The 18,560-nt window shown below is 43.1% G+C and overlaps 1 protein-coding gene across 4 annotated transcripts; it reads right to left on the bottom strand.

Annotated features, from left to right (window-relative positions):
• Positions 1-886: 886 nt before the first annotated feature.
• SIKE1 (suppressor of IKBKE 1) lies at positions 887-16,833 on the bottom strand. 4 transcript variants are annotated; one of them, XM_056560729.1, is made up of 6 exons: positions 16,691-16,833; positions 9,450-9,610; positions 9,167-9,272; positions 7,204-7,346; positions 5,882-5,995; positions 887-1,313 (listed from the first exon to the last, which is right to left on the bottom strand). In XM_056560729.1, the coding sequence occupies exons 2-6, from the start codon at positions 9,606-9,608 to the stop codon at positions 1,212-1,214; spliced, it is 624 nt and encodes a 207-aa protein (XP_056416704.1). In that variant the 5' UTR covers positions 9,609-9,610; positions 16,691-16,833; the 3' UTR covers positions 887-1,211. The 4 variants fall into 4 exon arrangements, with proteins under 4 accessions (XP_056416704.1, XP_056416708.1, XP_056416707.1 ...); XM_056560733.1 differs by lacking the exon at positions 16,691-16,833 and adding an exon at positions 16,566-16,653; XM_056560732.1 differs by lacking the exon at positions 16,691-16,833 and adding an exon at positions 16,538-16,554.
• Positions 16,834-18,560: the final 1,727 nt, after the last annotated feature.

Here is an 18,560-nt window from a genome sequence, read left to right as displayed (position 1 = left end):
TGAACTGCAGTGATTTTTTTAAAGCATATTTCAAATCTGCCAAAATATTTCTTGTGAAAATTGCTACAATTTAAAGAAAACAGTCATAAAAGTCAAATACATGACAGAAATCTGACACTAACCACAGAATTTCTTTCCTATATTTCACATAATGGACATACATTTACAGTATAAAATCTTAGTTGTAACGTCCTAAAGCCATGTTGTTGTGATAATGCCAAATTTTCATTTTCACATATGTGTTTACTGTTGTTGTTTTGTTTTCAAAATCACAATTTATATGACTCTATTATGTGTCACTAATTTAATGTAGCATTTACAACTTATAACCATGTCTGAATACAAACCAATTCTCTGTGCAGGTCTGTTACATTGCACTTAAGGCAAGGAGGTGTGTTCACGACAGGGGTGTTTTATCATCTGGCAATTGTACACCTATAAAGCCAGGTCTCAGATACAATGTGACACCTGTGAGTAAGGTTGTGATGTCAGAAACATATAATAATTAATAAAAGAGATCTGTTAAAACTCTTACTGACGCACATCCTCTCCGTTTAGCAGTAAACTTCTAAAACATCATGTGTGACATTATGGCCAGAAAAGCAAACATTTTTTGAAAAACATTTCTGAAAAAATTGATGCCTGATTGGTCTAATGGTCCTGATTAATGATTATGTATATGGAAACAAACAAGTTGCTTGCAATGTATATATATAAAACCAGGTGTAAAGGCCAGTATATACAGAAACAAAAATATAAAACACACACTGTTAGTAATTACATTTGCAGTATGCACTCTTTTGTATGGCACTGAAACAGCTTACTTCTATATTTATTCCTAATTTCTTTGCTATCAGAGTTTTGATTGATGAGAGAAATAAAACAATTATTTTGGAGAATTTTTATTTATACCAATACTTATTTTTCTCTGTATATATTTAAATAAAACATCTATTATTATCATTGTCAGAAGTCCACAATGTTTCTATGCAGGAAATGTGGTCTTTACTACAAGTTCACATAAACAAGCAATTTTCTTCATCTTCTTGAGTCAGCACACTCCTCAGTGCAGAACATTTTCCCTTTCAAGGCAGTGGAACACTCATACCAGTGCTAGCTTGTGTATGTGTAGGGCAAGGAAACAGCCTCCTTAGCATCAAGGTTGAAGGTCCAGCCAAATGTAAGATGACTGTCTTGTTATTAGAAAGATGTCAATAGGATTTCTCTAATGAATTCCACTCCGACTCATTTTTACCCAAATGTAAGGACTCTTTGCTCACCGACAGAATTGCTTGAAGCTCCTTGTTTTCCAGCTGATAATATTCAGAAAAGAAACTGTTTATTATTTTATGTACAAGCCATGTGATATTCCAAACTGAAAGCAATATTGGGTACAAATAGATTTTATATACTACACTGAATAAAAATGCCACAGGTCAGATTATTTGATTAAAAAAAAAAAAACTGAGAAAAGAAAACAAAAACACAAAAAAAATTGGGTATATACACCTAAAGATAATAGTATCAGGATACCTGGCTCTTATATCAATTATGTCATATATAGTCTAATAGTAATATGTCCTCAGAATAACTATACAAAATATATAGTTACACAGTGTTAATATCAAATTGCACTTTGTCCTTAAAGAGATAGTTATATATTATAATACTACTGCATATATCCAATCTATATTCAATTAAGGGCTCTCAGTATTACACTGACAGCAGGAGAGAGCACAGAGGTGTACTATCAGACAGGAGAGAGCACAGGTGAGTACTATCAGACAGGGGAGGGCACAGAGGAGTCCTATCAGACAGGAGAGAGCACAGAGGAGTCCTATCAGACAGGAGAGCGCACAGAGGAGTCCTATCAGACAGGAGAGCGCACAGAGGAGTACTATCAGACAGGAGAGAGCACAGAGGAGTACTATCAGACAGGAGAGATCACAGAGGAGTGCTATCAGACAGGAGAGAGCACAGAGGAGTGCTATCAGACAGGTGAGAGCACAGAGGAGTGCTATCAGACAGGAGAGAGCACAGAGGAGTGCTATCAGACAGGAGAGAGCACAGAGGAGTGCTATCAGACAGGAGAGAGCACAGAGGAGTCCTATCAGACAGGAGAGCGCACAGAGGAGTACTATCAGACAGGAGAGAGCACAGAGGAGTACTATAAGACAGGAGAGAGCACAGAGGAGTACTATAAGACAGGAGAGAGCACAGAGGAGTACTATCAGACAGGAGAGAGCACAGAGGAGTGCTATCAGACAGGAGAGAGCACAGAGGAGTACTATAAGACAGTAGAGATCATAGAGGAGTACTATCAGACAGGAGAGAGCACAGAGGAGTACTATCAGACAGGAGAGAGCACAGAGAAGTCCTATCACACAGGAGAGAGCACAGAGGAGTGCTATCAGACAGAAGAGAGCCCAGATGAGTGCTATCAGACAGGAGAGAGCAAAGAGGAGTGCTATCAGACAGGAGAGAGCAAAGAGCAGTGCTATCAGACAGGAGAGAGCACAGAGGAGTACTATCAGACAGGAGAGAGCACAGAGGAGTACTATCAGACAGGAGAGAGCACAGGTGAGTACTATCAGACAGGGGAGGGCACAGAGGAGTCCTATCAGACAGGAGAGAGCACAGAGGAGTCCTATCAGACAGGAGAGCGCACAGAGGAGTCCTATCAGACAGGAGAGCGCACAGAGGAGTACTATCAGACAGGAGAGAGCACAGAGGAGTACTATCAGACAGGAGAGATCACAGAGGAGTGCTATCAGACAGGAGAGAGCACAGAGGAGTGCTATCAGACAGGTGAGAGCACAGAGGAGTGCTATCAGACAGGAGAGAGCACAGAGGAGTGCTATCAGACAGGAGAGAGCACAGAGGAGTGCTATCAGACAGGAGAGAGCACAGAGGAGTCCTATCAGACAGGAGAGCGCACAGAGGAGTACTATCAGACAGGAGAGAGCACAGAGGAGTACTATAAGACAGGAGAGAGCACAGAGGAGTACTATCAGACAGGAGAGAGCACAGAGGAGTGCTATCAGACAGGAGAGAGCACAGAGGAGTACTATAAGACAGTAGAGATCATAGAGGAGTACTATCAGACAGGAGAGAGCACAGAGGAGTACTATCAGACAGGAGAGAGCACAGAGAAGTCCTATCACACAGGAGAGAGCACAGAGGAGTGCTATCAGACAGAAGAGAGCCCAGATGAGTGCTATCAGACAGGAGAGAGCAAAGAGGAGTGCTATCAGACAGGAGAGAGCAAAGAGCAGTGCTATCAGACAGGAGAGAGCACAGAGGAGTACTATCAGACAGGAGAGAGCACAGAGGAGTACTATCAGACAGGAGAGAGCACAGAGGAGTACTATCAGACAGGAGAGAGCACAGAGAAGTCCTATCACACAGGAGAGAGCACAGAGGAGTGCTATCAGACAGGAGAGAGCCCAGATGAGTGCTATCAGACAGGAGAGAGCAAAGAGGAGTGCTATCAGACAGGAGAGAGCAAAGAGCAGTGCTATCAGATAGGAGAGAGCACAGAGGAGTACTATCAGACAGGAGAGAGCACAGAGGAGTACTATCAGACAGGAGAGAGCACAGAGGAGTACTATCAGACAGGAGAGAGCACAGAGAAGTCCTATCAGACAGGAGAGAGCACAGAGGAGTGCTATCAGACAGGAGAGAGCACAGAGGAGTTCTATCAGACAGGAGAGAGCAAAGAGGAGTGCTATCAGACAAAAGAGAGCACATAGGAGTACTATCATACAGGAAAGAGCACAGAGGAGTCCTATCAGACAGGAGGGAGCACAGAGGAGTCCTATCAGACAGGATAGACCACAGAGGAGTCCTATCAGACAGGAGAGAGCACAGAGAAGTCCTATCAGACAGGAGAGAGCACCGAGGAGTGCTATCAGACAGGATAGAGCACAGAGGAGTTCTATCAGACAGGAGAGAGCAAAGGAGTGCTATCAGACAAAAGAGAGCACATAGGAGTGCTATCATACAGGAAAGAGCACAGAGGACTACTATCAGACAGGAGGGAGCACAGAGGAGTCCTATCAGACAGGACAGAGCACAGAGGAGTCCTATCAGACAGGAGAGAGCACAGAGGTGTCCTATCAGACAGGGGAGAGCACAGAGGAGTCCTATCAGACAGGAGAGAGCACAGAGGAGTGCTGTTAGACAGGAGAGAGCACAGAGGAGGGCTATCAGAAAGGAGAGAGCACAGAGGAGTCCTATCAGACAGGGGAGAGCACAGAGGAGTCCTATCAGACAGGAGAGAGCACAGAGGAGTGCTGTTAGACAGGAGAGAGCACAGAGGAGGGCTATCAGAAAGGAGAGAGCACAGAGGAGTCCTATCAGACAGGGGAGAGCACAGAGGAGTGCTGTCAGACAGGAGAGAGCACAGAGGAGTGCTGTCAGACAGGAGAGAGCACAGCGGAGTGCTAGCCCTATAAGGTTAATGTTTTACCAAGATGTACAACATATAAAAAATATTGTATCAGACAGTGCCCATTTAAATAAACATAGGACTAAATCAATATACCTGGTGCCAACATCATACACACCTTTGAGGGGATCCCTGTTAATACAGGCATTTCCACAAGGGAGTGTATAATGTTGGGTCCTGGAAAACTGATTTAGTCCTATGTTTATTTGAAAATATTACTATTGGACTATATATGATATAATTGACATAAGAGCCATCCTGGTACTGTCATCTATATATTATATTGTGCGGTGTATATTCACAGTTTTTGGGGAGTTTTATATATTTTATAAAGGTTTTAGGGGGGATCTTTTTGTCTATGTTTTTGGTGGTAACGGTACAATAATAAAGATATATTTAGTGATCAATGTGCTTTGTAATATATTTAGGTGGTAGTGCTTCTTTTTGGGTTCTGTTTTTCAGTAGATTTGTAGATTGTATTTGTTTATTCACCCTAAACTTTAGAAGGGCCTTTAGATTATGTGTGTAAGAACAGAGGCCTGTTATACTGTACAGAGAGAAAGGACTAACAACATTATAACATTATAGGATGCTTGCTTGTGAGGGAATGTTCACACAATCAGGATTAGCTGTCAGGTTGCAGTTATTAAATACAAAGCCAGGAATGGATTTCAAAAGAGAAGTCTCAGTCTTTCTTTATACATTAAGTGTCCACCATTCATGTTCCTGACATTTTATTCAATAACTGCAACAAAAACCTGAACGTGTAGGTAGTCTGGGAAGGGGGGCATTTTTTTTTTACTATGATGTCTGAGCTGCCTAGACTATAACAAAGCTGTATACATACCTGGCATTTTGCCTCTCCACTGCTGGTTTCCCCAAGCACCCAATCACTGCCATGGTGCTCTGCCTGCTCAGCAGCTGATTTCCATGTTAAGTGTGCATATTCTGCCCACATGGCACATGAGCAGAAGCAGTGAAGAAGAGGACCGCAGTGAAGACCGAACACTGGGGAAACTGAGAACAGCAGGAGTGGGCCGGGTGAGTATGCTGCTTTGTTATTTCAATGCAGCCTGGGCCACATAGTAAAAAAAAAAGAAAAAAGGTGGCAAAGTTTCTCATGGATACACACAAAGGGTACGTTCGCACGTACAGGATCTACTGCATATTTTTGCTGCAAATTTTCTGCAGCTGATTTTGCTACCCATTGAAGTTAATGGATTCAGTACGTGTGATTAAAATACTCTAAGTTTGTGTTTTCACGTTGCAATTTTTTTATTGCCATTTTTGATTGACTAAATATAAGCAATATGCAACAATGAACAGTATTTTGTGAAGCAATTTACCACTAATACACTAATTCAAGGAAGACAACCAATTACTTCAGAATATACATAGATCTAATAAACTAACAAGCTGGTCACTCCTTACCTCTAGCTGGGCAAGTCTCTCTTGAATATTATAGGCCTGCCCTTCATCTACTTGAATGGCTTTTCTCATCACTTCTCCCATGGCACATATTCTATCAATATGACTTTCTATTTCCTTTAACAAAAATATCAGTTAACAATTATACTACATTCTAATACACATGCTGTCAGCAAGAGAATGAAATCACGAGCATTTAACACTTTATGTCATATAGTGAAGGTAATAGTAGGACTTAAAGGACATGTCTCACAGTAAAACATTGTTCAGCTTTAAGAGCAGAAGGTAAAGTTATACAGGTTTGTAAATCACTTCCATTACCAATGCTGCTTGGAAACAAGCTTTTTCTGCATTTTTCTGTCTGACGGGAAATTCAGCTGTTCCAGGTTTTCATGACTTGCGACCCCCTATTCAGGCGGTTATCAGCAGCATCCCGGGGCCGTGATGTGACAATTACCCAGAAAACCCCTGTGCTGCAGAGAGCTCCCTGTGCTCGGCCTTAGCCCCTCCCATCTGATGAATATTCCACTGTCCTCCCTTTGTTCTGCAGTGATTGGCTGAGCAGCACTGCCTATATGCCGGCTGATACAGATCATAGCAGCCCCAGCAAACAGGCTGATTCTCTCCCCTCTCCTTGCTAATGTTTTTACACTGAGAACGGAGGAGAGGGGGAGGTGAGGGAGCTGCCAGTGTAGAGCTGTCACACTGAAAATGGAGGCGAGGGAGAGAGGGAGCTGCGAGAGTAGAGCTGTCACACTGAGAACTGGGGAGAGAGGGATTTAAGGGGCTAGAGCTGAGGAGGAGAGGAGTGCAGAGCAGGGGGGAGGTGATTGTGCCAGTGTAAAGCTGTTTCACTGAGAGAAGCAGAGGGGAGGGGGAGGGAGTGATTTTACAGTGTAAAACTACAGCTTCAACTCCAGGGTCCCTCTCTCTGAGCACTGAGATTACATTTTGTTTCCTCGTGGCCACCCTGCTGTATAGGGCTATGATTGGAGCTCAGTGTTATGTGGGAGGGAGCTAGCAGAGCTGTGGGAGTGACTAACATAAGTTAGGGGTGGTAACAAGCTCTCTGCTCAGGCAGATGAGAGCAGGAAATGTGAGCAGTGCATGTATAAATGTAGTCTTTGAGATCACAGGCATAGCCACCATAACCAGGAAGTAACTGGAATTTATGAGCTGAATAGCAGGTAAATGGGGGCCGAAAAAAATCACAAACATGTCAGAGGTGTGGTAGGTGAATATACCATGGAATGGCTATGTATTTATTTATTTTTTAACTTTGCTGCATGGGATATCTTCTTTAAGGTTATTCATGTGGAACTTACAGTTGAGTAGGTTTCATGGGCTCCCAGCACTGGCTCTGTAGGTACAGGTTTTTTATTTGCTATTAACTGGAGCATCTGTCTCCTGTATTTGCTCATTATCAGTTCTAGCGCATATTGATGTTCCTCCAAAGACAGCCAGAGCTCTGAAAAAGATGTAAAATTGGGAGAGATAAATAAACAGTAACATATTATTGCCTGTTGAAATGTTTTTTTGCAGACTGCATTATCATCACTTTATACATTTTCCGAATAGCTGAATATATTGGAGAGAATAGTAGAGTCTTGGTTTGAGGGATAAGTGGTGGTACCAGAGGTTAGATCTACACTGAACCAACATATTACCTAGTCTGTAAAAATAATAATAATAATAATAATAATAATAATCTAACACTATAGGATAGGAGGTTTTCTGTGGCAATAAAAAATAAATAAGAAATAAACAGTGCTGCATAAGCAATTTGTTGCTTTTATCCTATGGGCTAGTATAATTACTCTTATGCCAAATATCCATAGCTTTATTATGTTTTAGTACAAAAAACAAACAATTTTCTTCTATATAAAAATCTATATACATATATGTATAAAGCAGTTTTCACTTCCTTGGCAAACTATGGATTTATGGACACCAATAGTATCACAGATGGAGCTCCCTCCCTGTAATTGCTATGGGTGCTATTGACTGTGATACTCTAGTGGGTTAATAGCCTAGGATCATCTCCGTTATCTCAGATCTCAGGTGCAAAAATCACAACATATTAGTTTGGTGCCCTAAACAGGTCTCAAAAGACATTAGGGAACAATTATAAATGGTAGGTGGTTGATTTTTCTACACTTTTTATGTATGGTGGTAATGCGTACGTACATCAAATGTATTAAAGGGTCACATGGCCTGTAACAAATATGGTGCTAGTACACATTTATTTGAAATTACACTCCAGTACATCACTTTGTAAGGTTCTTCCTCTGCAACTGTTTTGAGACTTTTTAACCCTTTGCGTAAAAACTGTGCGACTTTTAAGCTGCTTTCACACTATGAATTTCTCCGTTTAGGAACTTCCATCAGAAGTTCCGTCACTACAGCTGCGAAACCCGGCCGTTACAAAACCCCTGACGGCCGTGACTAAATTGCATTGCAGCCTATGGGGTTTTGTAACTGCCCGTTTTCACACGTATATGCCCGTAATTCATTACGGGCGTTATACAGTGACGGGACATCGTGGCGGAAAAATTACTGCATGCAGTGTGAAAGGAGCCTTATTTTTTTTCTAATGCTGTCCACTACCAGTTTTATAAGCCAGGTCTGGGCTGGTGTATGTTTGTTGTATAATTGAAGACATTGCAACAAATTGCACTTCAATCAGCTACCACTGCAAAGTAAAAAAACATAAAATAAAAAAAAGTGTGTACCAAAATCATTTTAGTCAAAATCAGTTCAGGGGTAGAGCAGCAATTTTGTGCAACATTTCTACACCAAAAAAGGCTCTAAATCTGTTGATAAATTCCCCCCAATTGCTGGGGCTGTCTGCTCAACTAAAATGGGGGCAGCCCCAACCATATTTATAAATGCATAAATAGAAAAAAGGCTATAGCACTCACCACTGTAGTATCCAAAATGTCTTTATTTTCTTTGGTGCATATTCAGATTTGCAGCGGGAGGTGATGGTGTACGGGCAGGGGAGCTGCAATCAGCGCAAAAGCCTGTGATTGCAGCTCCCCTGCCCGTACACCATCACCTCAACGCTGCAAATCTATATGTACCGAAGAAAATAAAGACATTTTGGATGCTACAGTGGCAAGTACTTTTTTCTATTTATGCATTGCTTATATACCACTTTATGCTGAGCACCACCAAGAAGTAGTAATAGGTGTAAGTGGACGTGCAGCTACATTATCCCTCAAATATCCAGACCTCTTTTAACTAAGTGTGACATCCAACCATATTTCTGTCACAGTTCACAGTCACCTTTATTTTCTTGCTGAAGATCTCTAATCTGAGTGTTCTCTTGACATAAAAGCACATGTGGTTTGTACTTTGATGTGTCCTTTATTTCTGCCAAATCTTCTTGGTACTGGAAAAGAATTGAGGAAATGATTACCATCTCACATGCTGGTGGGAAGGGAGGATAGGGTTCCCCAATACTAGTGATATGTGTGAACCCCACCAGTTTGAATGGCAACAATCTAACATGGATGGGAAATAAATGTTGGGGCTGCAACATTCTTTTTAAAGTAAGCAAAGCACCTACCTTTTCTGGCAAATTATTGCCAACCTCCTTCATGGCTTCAACATGCTTATGTAGAGAGCTGGACTGTTCAATTAAGGATTCTGCAGCGTTGTCGTGATCTTTAAGTCTCTCTAACAAGGTCTTGGCATCCTGTAAGATCTTGTCAATGGTACACGTCATGGCTGGAATTCAAAGATAATACAACTTATAGGATATCCATTTGAAATAAACATTCCACATGTGGCAGTAATGCTTTCTAACCAGATTTCTAGGCGCCTAGGATTTGTCCTGCCCTGGAAAACCTCAAACTTGTATTAAACACGCAAAGTTAACAGATGTGTTCATATGCCGACTGTGAATTACATGCCTGTATGTTCTGTAGAAACACTATAAACAGCTGTCAATCAACTCAGAAGAAAATTCCACAGGTAACCATATGCTGAGCTATATACCTTCAATAAGGCAGTAGAAAAACTGGCAGTGAGGTGAGCAGGGAACCTTTCCTAAGATGGTACGGAGATTTCTACATAAGTGACATAACGGGAGGAGGAGAACTTTTCATGCAAAATTCTTAGGGGTACAAAATATGATTTTTGTTCCCCCTGGTAAACTAAATGTGAGCAGCAATACATACACTGTATAGATCACTGCTTACTTGACGTTTCATAAAGCTGGATTAGAGGTACAATACACGACTTGTCATGTGCGCTGGCAACCCATACTTCACCACTGTGCAACATTTATGGGTATTAAAAAACAGAATATATATATTTATCCAAGGCATGCTAAATTCACTTTCTACTGATTTTCCAACCACATCTGCAGAAAGTTTGTTCCAAGCATTCACTACTTTTCAGCATAATAAAAAATATATACCGTATTTTTCGCCGTATAAGACGCACTTTTTCTTCCCCAACTGGGGGGGGGGGGGGGAAGTTGGTGCGTCTTATAAGGCGAATACACACACCTATCGCGGCGGTCCCTGCGGCCATCAACTGCCGGGACCCACGGCTAATACAGGACATCGCCGATCGCGGTGATGCCCTGTATTAACCCTTCAGATGCGGCGATCAAAGCTGACGCCGCATCCGAAGCGAAAATAGCACTAACCTGGCTGTTCAGGACTGCGGCGTCCCGAACAGCTTACAGGACACCGGGAGGGACCTTATGTGCCTCCTCGGTGTCTGCTCTATGCCAGGATCCCCTGCATGGCCAGTGCTCTCCTTCATCGTCATCACGTCATACGCGCACGCCGTCCCATCATCCAATAGGAGCGGCATGCGTAGCGACGTCATGGCAGTGACGGAGAGCGAGGATACCGGGCAGAAGAGACGTTCCGGAGCGACGGGGACACGGCGACAGCGATGGAGGGCGACATCCAGGGCAGCGGTGACAGGTCCGGAGCGGCGGGGACATGTGGGTACTACCTTCTATACCAGTGGTCTTCCACCTGCAGACCTGTCCGGGCATGCTGGGAGTTGTAGTTTTGCAATATCTGGAGGTCTGCAGTTTGAAGATCACTGTCCTATACTTTACATTGTATGCCGGAGCGTCTTATATGACGAAAAATACGGTAGTTACTAGAGTTACTACTAAAGCATCACTGTCTTTTTAATGAGCACTATCACTTGAAATTTTTTTTCAAAATGTTAAAGAAAAAGGTCAAAAGTTCTGATTGGCTGGGGGTCTGAGTGTTCAGATCACAACCAATAGCTAGAAGTGGCTGAGAGAAGAGCCTGCTAAGCAAGACAAGCTTACAGTGTAAGTCTATGGGATTATCTCAGTCAGCTACATGTTTTTCCCTGCTCATTCGAACAATTGGTCAGGATCTGAACACTTGGACCCCGACAGATCAAAACTTTTGACACGTTTTGTACCTTATAAATATATGTGAAGTGAAATGTAAAAAAAAAAAAAAAAAAATTAGCAAAGTTGGGGTTTTTGTTTTTTAGGCCATTTACCTTGTGGTCAAACTTACATGTTATTTTGATACTTTAGGTTGCCCTGATTACAGCAATACTAAATTTGTTTAGTTTCCGTCATGTTTTACTAATTTTAAAAAATACAAAACTTTTACATTTTTTTAAGTTTCCTGGCCCCTAACATTTTTATGTTTACCGGGCTGTATGAGAGCTCATTTTTTGCGACGTAATCTGCTGTTTGTATTGGTACCATTTTGGTGTTGATTGGACTTTTTGAACGCTTTTTACTCCATTTTTATTGGGATATGATGTTGTAAAAAAGGCAATTCTGTGGTTTGGTATATTTTTTTAAGTAGAAAGGATATTCCAGGAATTTTTTTTTATGTGACTATGCTACAGGGGCTGTAAATTTAGTGTAGTTCATAATATAGTGTCTGTACCTGTGTGTGACGGTTTTCTAACAATTCTATTGTGATTTTTGCCCCAATATTTATCTTTAACCGCATACAAAATTACTTTTGTCTCAGATTTTTCCCAGGTTGCAATGCGGCCGAGACCTGACTCACTAGTCAGCTGATGACAGGGAGTCTGTCTGCTTCAATGGGTGGAGGGATCGCTTGGTGGGAGAGGGATCAATCTGCAACTAATGCAACAGCTGTAGGCACCATGATTGAAAACCACAGGTCTTTGAATGGATGCAGCTCATTTATGTTTCTATGGGTGACTGATGTGTGGGAGGGAGGAAATTGGAATTGTGGGATATGTAGTCAAAAAAGAAAAGTCAAACAGGAAATACAAGTTCACAAAAAGCTAGCCACAGTGTTATGGTAATCTCACAACATAGCCCTTTAGCCCCAAGACAAGCGCAGATCCTTCCTAAGCATGTCCATTACTGTCTGCCAGGTACGTACTAAAATCACCTTATGGTGGATAACCCCTTTAACGCCATTGACCGTACGGTATATATAAGGTTATATTTTCATAGTTTTGCCAATTACACATGCACCAATACTAAATACATTTATTTTTATTGTGGTTACATATTTTTTTATATGGAAAATGGGAAAAGGGGGGTGTTGTGAACTTTTTAATATAGAAGGGGTTAATGTGTGTTTTTTTTAACTTTTAAAAAAAATTTTTTTTTCCCTTTGCTCCAGGCAGACACAATCAAATGCAGATTCACAGTAGCCATTAAGGAAGAGGTGAACCCCCTGGCTACCTCCACAGTGGATCACCCCCTCCCTATGGTTAACCCCTTAAGGACCAAGCGTTTTCCCGTTTTTGCATTTTCATTTTTTCCTCATCACCTTCTAAAAATCATAATTCTTTCAATTTTGCACATAAAATTCCATATGATGGCTTATTTTTTGTGCCACCAATTCTACTTTGCATTGACATTAGTCATTTTACCAAAAAATCCAAGGCGAAATGGAAAAAAAATTCACGGATCTGTTGGGGTCTGATTGTCATTTTGCAACTTTTGGGGGCTTCCATTTCTACGCAGTGCATTTTTTGGTAACAATGACACCTTATGTTTATTCTGTAGGTCCATACAGTTAAAACGATACCCTCCTTATATAGGTTTGATTTTGTCGTACTTCTGAAAAAAATCATAACTACATGCAGGAAAATGTATACGTTTAAAATTGTCATCTTCTGACCCCTATAACTTTTTTATTTTTCCGCGTACGGGCCGGTATGAGGGCTCATTTTTTGCGCAGTTTTTATCGGTACCATTTTTTGCATTGATCGGACTTTTTGATCGCTTTTTATTCATTTTTTTATTATATAAAAAGTGACCAAAAATACGCTATGTTAGACTGTGGCATTTTTTGCGTGTACGCCATTGACCGTGCGGTTTAATTAACAATATATTTTTATAGTTCGGACATTTACGCATGCGGCGATACCATATATGTTTTTTTTTATTTACACAGTTTTGTTTTTTTATGGGAAAAGGGGGGTGATTCAAACTTTTATCAGGGAAGGGGTTAAATAACCTTTGTTAACTTTTTTTTTTCCCAGTGCTATAGCTCCCATAGGTCTTTTACCCTGATCCCTGCAAAGCCATAGCTTTGCACGGATCAGCGAGATAGGGGCTCGATTGCTCAAGCCTGTAGCTCAGGCTTGGAGCAATCAAACCCAGATCGGACACGACGGAGCAAGGTAAGGGGGTCTCCGCTCGCGTCTTAGTTGATCGGGACATCGGGATTTTATCGCGATGTCCTGATCAGCCCAACTGAGCTGCCAGGAAGCGTCTACTTTCAATTTCAGACGCAGTGGTCAAATTTGATCGCCGCGTCTGAAGAGTTAATAGCGCGCGGCACAACTAACAGTGCTGCGCGCTATTAGCCCAGGGTGACCCCGTTTTAAACACCGGGATCGGGCTCAGGGCATACAGGTATGCCCTGAGTCCTTCAGAGTAGAGATGAGCGAACTTACAGTAAATTCGATTTGTCTCAAACTTCTCGGCTCGGCAGTTGATGACTTTTCCTGCATAAATTAGTTCAGCTTTCAGGTGCTCCGGTGGGCTGGAAAAGGTGGATACAGTTCTAGGAGACTCTTTCCTAGGAATGTATCCACCTTTTCCAGCCCACCGGAGCACCGGAAAGCTGAACTAATTTACGCAGGATAAGTCATCAACTGCCAAGCCGAGAATTTCATGACGAATCGAATTTACTGTAAGTTCGCTCATCTCTACTTCAGAGGTTAAAATATACCTTTAGACACTGCTGTCAGCTTTGACAGCCGCGATTTAAATGGTTAACAGCCGGCCACAGCGATCACCGCATTCTCATCTCATAAAGTGATGGTATATTACTAGGATATGCCCTCACTCTAAGGGCAGGGTTACACTGGCCGCACCTGCACTGTATATCACGCTGCGGATGCGCCGACGGAAGTCACAAATGGGACTGCAGAGTGAACTCCCGGCTGCGGCCAGGTAGTTCTGTGTGTCCATTCCTAGTGGCAGGTCTCCCAATGTTGTTACCCGCCGCTACTAGCATATTACACACACACACACACCTACACGGCCGCAGCCAGGAGCTCGATCTACAATCCCCCTTGTGACTGCAGTCTGTGCACCTGCAGCGTGAAATTCGCTGTGGATGCACCCTGTGTGACCCTGGCCTAAAGCGGTATTAGCCAAGCACAGTCCTCAAGTACCTCCAACAGGTCATGATTTCAAGAAATCCTTTGTCTTTCACACATGATATAATTGTGATGATTGGGAGTCTGTGCATCAGTTGCCACAGTGAGTGGCTTGGGTGAGCTAAGACAGAAGGGTCTCGGCAAAAAAAAAAAAAAACAGGGCTGTGACCGTTTAGTTTTAGGATTAGTAGTGATCCCACAGGTAGGACCTCCACAGTCTCCAATCCTGAACTGATGGTATAGCTTTAAATACACCATCAGTTTATGAAATGAGAACAACCACTTTTGCAAACGTTTTTATTGGTCGAATATTTTCAAAATATAAAAGCAATAGTCCTAGAAAGAAAATATCCTAGTTTGGTGTCTTCACATAACCCTCAAGCTGTATATACACTGCTCAAAAAAATAAAGGGAACACTAAAACACCACAATGTATCTCCAAGTCAATCACACTTCTGTGAAATCACAATGTCCACTTCTCAGTTCCTATGCTTCCTGACTCATGTTTTGGTCACTTTTGAATGCTGACGGTGCTTTCCCTCTGGTGGTAGCATGAGACAGAGTCTACAACCCACACAAGTGTCTCAGGTAGTGCAGCTCATCCAGAATGGCACATCAATGCAAGCTGTGGCAAGAAGGTTTGCTGTGTCTGTCAGCGTAGTGTCCAGAGCATGGAGGCGCTACCAGGAGACAGGCCAGTACATCAGGAGATGTGGAGGAGGCCCTAGGAGGGCAACAACCCAGCAGCAGGACCACTACCTCCGCCTTTGGGCAAGGAGCAGCACTGCCAGAGCCCTGCAAAATGACCTCCAGCAGGCCACAAATGTGCATGTGTCCTCTCAAACGGTCAGAAACAGACTCCATGAGGGTGGTATGAGGGCCCGATATCCACAGGTGGGGGTTGTGCTTACAGCCCAACACCGTGCAGGACATTTGGCATTTGCCAGAGAACACCAAGATTGGCAAATTCGCCACTGGCGCCCTGTGCTCTTCACAGATGAAAGCAGTTTCACACTGAGCACATGTGACAGACGTGACAGAGTCTGGAGACACCGTGGAGAACGTTCTGCTGCCTGCAACATCCTCCAGCATGACCGGTTTGGCGGTGGGTCAGTAATAGTGTGGGGTGGCATTTCTTTGGGAGGCTGCACAACCCTCCATGTGATTGCCAGAGGTAACCTGACTGAGATGAGATCCTCAAACAGCTTGTGAGACCATATGCTGGTGCGATTGGCCCTGGGTTCCTCCTAATACAAGACAATGCTAGACCTCATGTGGCTGAAGTGTGTCAGCAGAGGAAGGCATTGATGCTATGGACTGGCCCGCCCATTCCCCAGACCTGAATCCGATTGATCACATCTGGGACATCATGTCTCTCTCCATCCACCAACGCCACATTGCACCACAGACTATCCAGGAGTTGGCGGATGCTTGAGTCCAGGTCTGGGAGGACATCCCTCAGGAGACCATCTGCCACCTCATTGGAGCATACCCAGGCGTTGTAGGGAGGTCATACGGGCACGTGGAGGTAACAGATGCATGATTGACAGCCCTGGCCCAGCAGACTTCTCAGCTTTTTGTCCGGGTTCAAGACTTGGAGAAGCGGAGTTGAGTAGTCAGCAGTGCCAGGGCTGTCAATCATGTATCATCACTGTTGCTAAACTACAACTCCCAGCATGCCCGGACAGCCAACGGCTGTCCGGGCATGCTGGGAGTTGTAGCTTAGCAACAGCTGGAGACACACTGTGATGATCCTAATTAGGAAACACTGCCCCAGCCATAAGCTATCACAATGGGAATTTGCTGCAACCTTCATAACTCCCCTGTACATTACAATAGGCTCCTCTAGCGGATACCCCCCAAAGTAGAAAGCCCAAGCCTAGTAGACTATGACCAACGGTTACTAGGACCTGGAAGCCACCAGAGGCTGACCTACACCTAACGTACAGGCCATAGAGAACTGCAGCAGTGACAGATAGTGGCGGGAGCAGAAAGTCCCGACTCCCCATTAGTATACAATACCCCGGAGCCCACCACAAGCGGCCACACCGGCTCCCGTTACCTGTCAAACCTGCCCGGCGCTTCACAGGCTTAATAACTTCCGCTTCCCGATCACCGGAAGTTACAGTCAAGCGCTGTAATTGGTGGTATCTAACCATGACGTCACCTACGTAGCTAAAACCTTACGTTCAGTATTCGAACGGCCATGCCTAGTTCTGGCAATTTCCAGTAAGTTGTTTATGATGTTTCAGGTATGAAACGGGGAATTGTGCACAGTGACTTTAGCCTGCCTTTATGTGTGAATGATATCTTCCGTCTAGTGTTCATTATACACAGCGACAGACTCGTAACGCGCCTCTATGGTTTCTTGTCAGTAACATTGTGTAACGTGCCCTCTAGGGGTCAGCTGATGAATTGTAGTTTCTTTTGCATGTATTTCACTTTTACCTTATCTTTGGCATTGAGGTAAACATGTCTTTGCTTAGGTCAGTCAGTGACGTAGGCCAATGTCACGAAAATTATACATATACACATTTTTATGTATATTATTAAGTTATTCATTTAGATAACACAGATATATACTCCAGCACTGTACAGATTGACTATAACATCAGATCCGTCCCCATTGGGACTTACAATCTGTTATAATAATGCGCCATGGCCTTTTCACAATATGGCATGTGCTGTCTTTTTAATAGATGTATATGTTATCTACAGGATAGGAGATAAGTGTCTGATCGGGGGAGAGTCTGACTGCTGGGACACCCCAGAACCACCCATGTGTGTGATCTCCTGTATGAGGCCCCTTTACTTACCCGTCCATGGTGTGCTTCAGCCCCCACTTTTCCAGATGAGGGTAAGTGACAGCTGATTAGTTGAGCTGGTTGCCTCCGAGGCCTGGGGATGGAGCACGAAGAGGATGGATAAACAATGGGGCGGCATAGAGGAGATTGCGAGGGGTCCTAGCAGTTGGACTCCCCGCAATCAGCCACTTATCCCCCATCCTGTGGATAGAAGATATGTTGCAGTTCCCCAAGGTACCCCTTTAGGGTTGGATCACACGTGCCATATTTTGCTGCGTATTTGCTGCTGTGTATTTTCCTACTCATTTAAGTCTATGGGTAGGAAAATACGCAGCAGCAGATACGCAGCAAATTAAAGGGGTACTCCGGTGGAAAACTTTTTTTTTAATCAACTGGTGCCAGAAAGTTAAACAGATTTGTAAATTACTTCTATTAAAAAATCTTAACCCTTCCAGTATTTATTAGCTGCTGAATACTACAGAAGAAATTATTTTCTTTTTGGAACACAGAGCTCTCTGCTGAATCACGAGCACAGTGCTCTCTGCTGGCACCTCTGTCCATTTTAGGAACTGTCCAGAGCAGCATATGTTTGCTATGGGGATTTTCTCCTTATCTTGACAGTTCTTAAAATGGATAGAGATGTCAGCAGAGAGCACTGTGCTTGTGATGTCAGCAGAACCCCTCCCCATTTTGAAATTGTATCGTCAGCCTATATAATGGTCTAGCTACTCCATCAGATGGAGCGGCTACATGTGCGTTATACTAAGACGGGGAAGGTGCATACTTGGCTGGTGCACGTATTCCGCTCTGGCCAGCACTCCAGCAGGATATGGCTATGTTCATACAGTGGAATTTCCATGCAGAATTCTGATGGAAACTTCACAAAATTTTGTGCACATTGAATTGAGTGAGGATTTTGCTGTCCCATTCACATGACAGAATTTCCACTGCAGAAATTTCGCAGAAGAAATTCTGCTTTCTGGATTCTGCTAAATAATTGAACATGTCTTAAAATTTTGCAGAATTCCAGGTGGAATCTTGTTGACCTCAATGGGGCTTTGAACTTTAGCACAATTCTGTTTTTTGAGCACACAAAAATTCCGCTCAAAATTGCTAAAATTCTGCAAAACTGCTAAAGTTCTTCAGCAAGTTCGGCAAAACGGAATTTGAGAATTTTTGCTGTGTAAACATAGCTTTAAGCAGGATGTTGTGCACACTAGCACGCCTCATCACCAACAAAATCTGGCATTTGT

Source organism: Hyla sarda, chromosome 2 (genome assembly GCF_029499605.1).
Source record: "Hyla sarda isolate aHylSar1 chromosome 2, aHylSar1.hap1, whole genome shotgun sequence".
Classification (NCBI taxonomy): domain Eukaryota; kingdom Metazoa; phylum Chordata; class Amphibia; order Anura; family Hylidae; genus Hyla; species Hyla sarda.
Note: the sequence above shows the minus strand (reverse complement) of the source record. Positions and strands in the feature narration are given on the sequence as shown.

Excerpts from the sequence above, each read along its gene's own strand:
- SIKE1 (XM_056560729.1), bottom strand. The coding sequence starts at position 9,608 with ATGACGTGTACCATTGACAAGATCTTACAGGATGCCAAGACCTTGTTA. Across the intron at positions 9,273-9,449 it reads GCAATAATTTGCCAGAAAAG|TACCAAGAAGATTTGGCAGA; the intron begins GTAGGTGCTTTG and ends ATTCTTTTCCAG. Across the intron at positions 1,314-5,881 it reads AGAGACTTGCCCAGCTAGAG|CTGGAAAACAAGGAGCTTCA; the intron begins GTAAGGAGTGAC and ends GAATATTATCAG.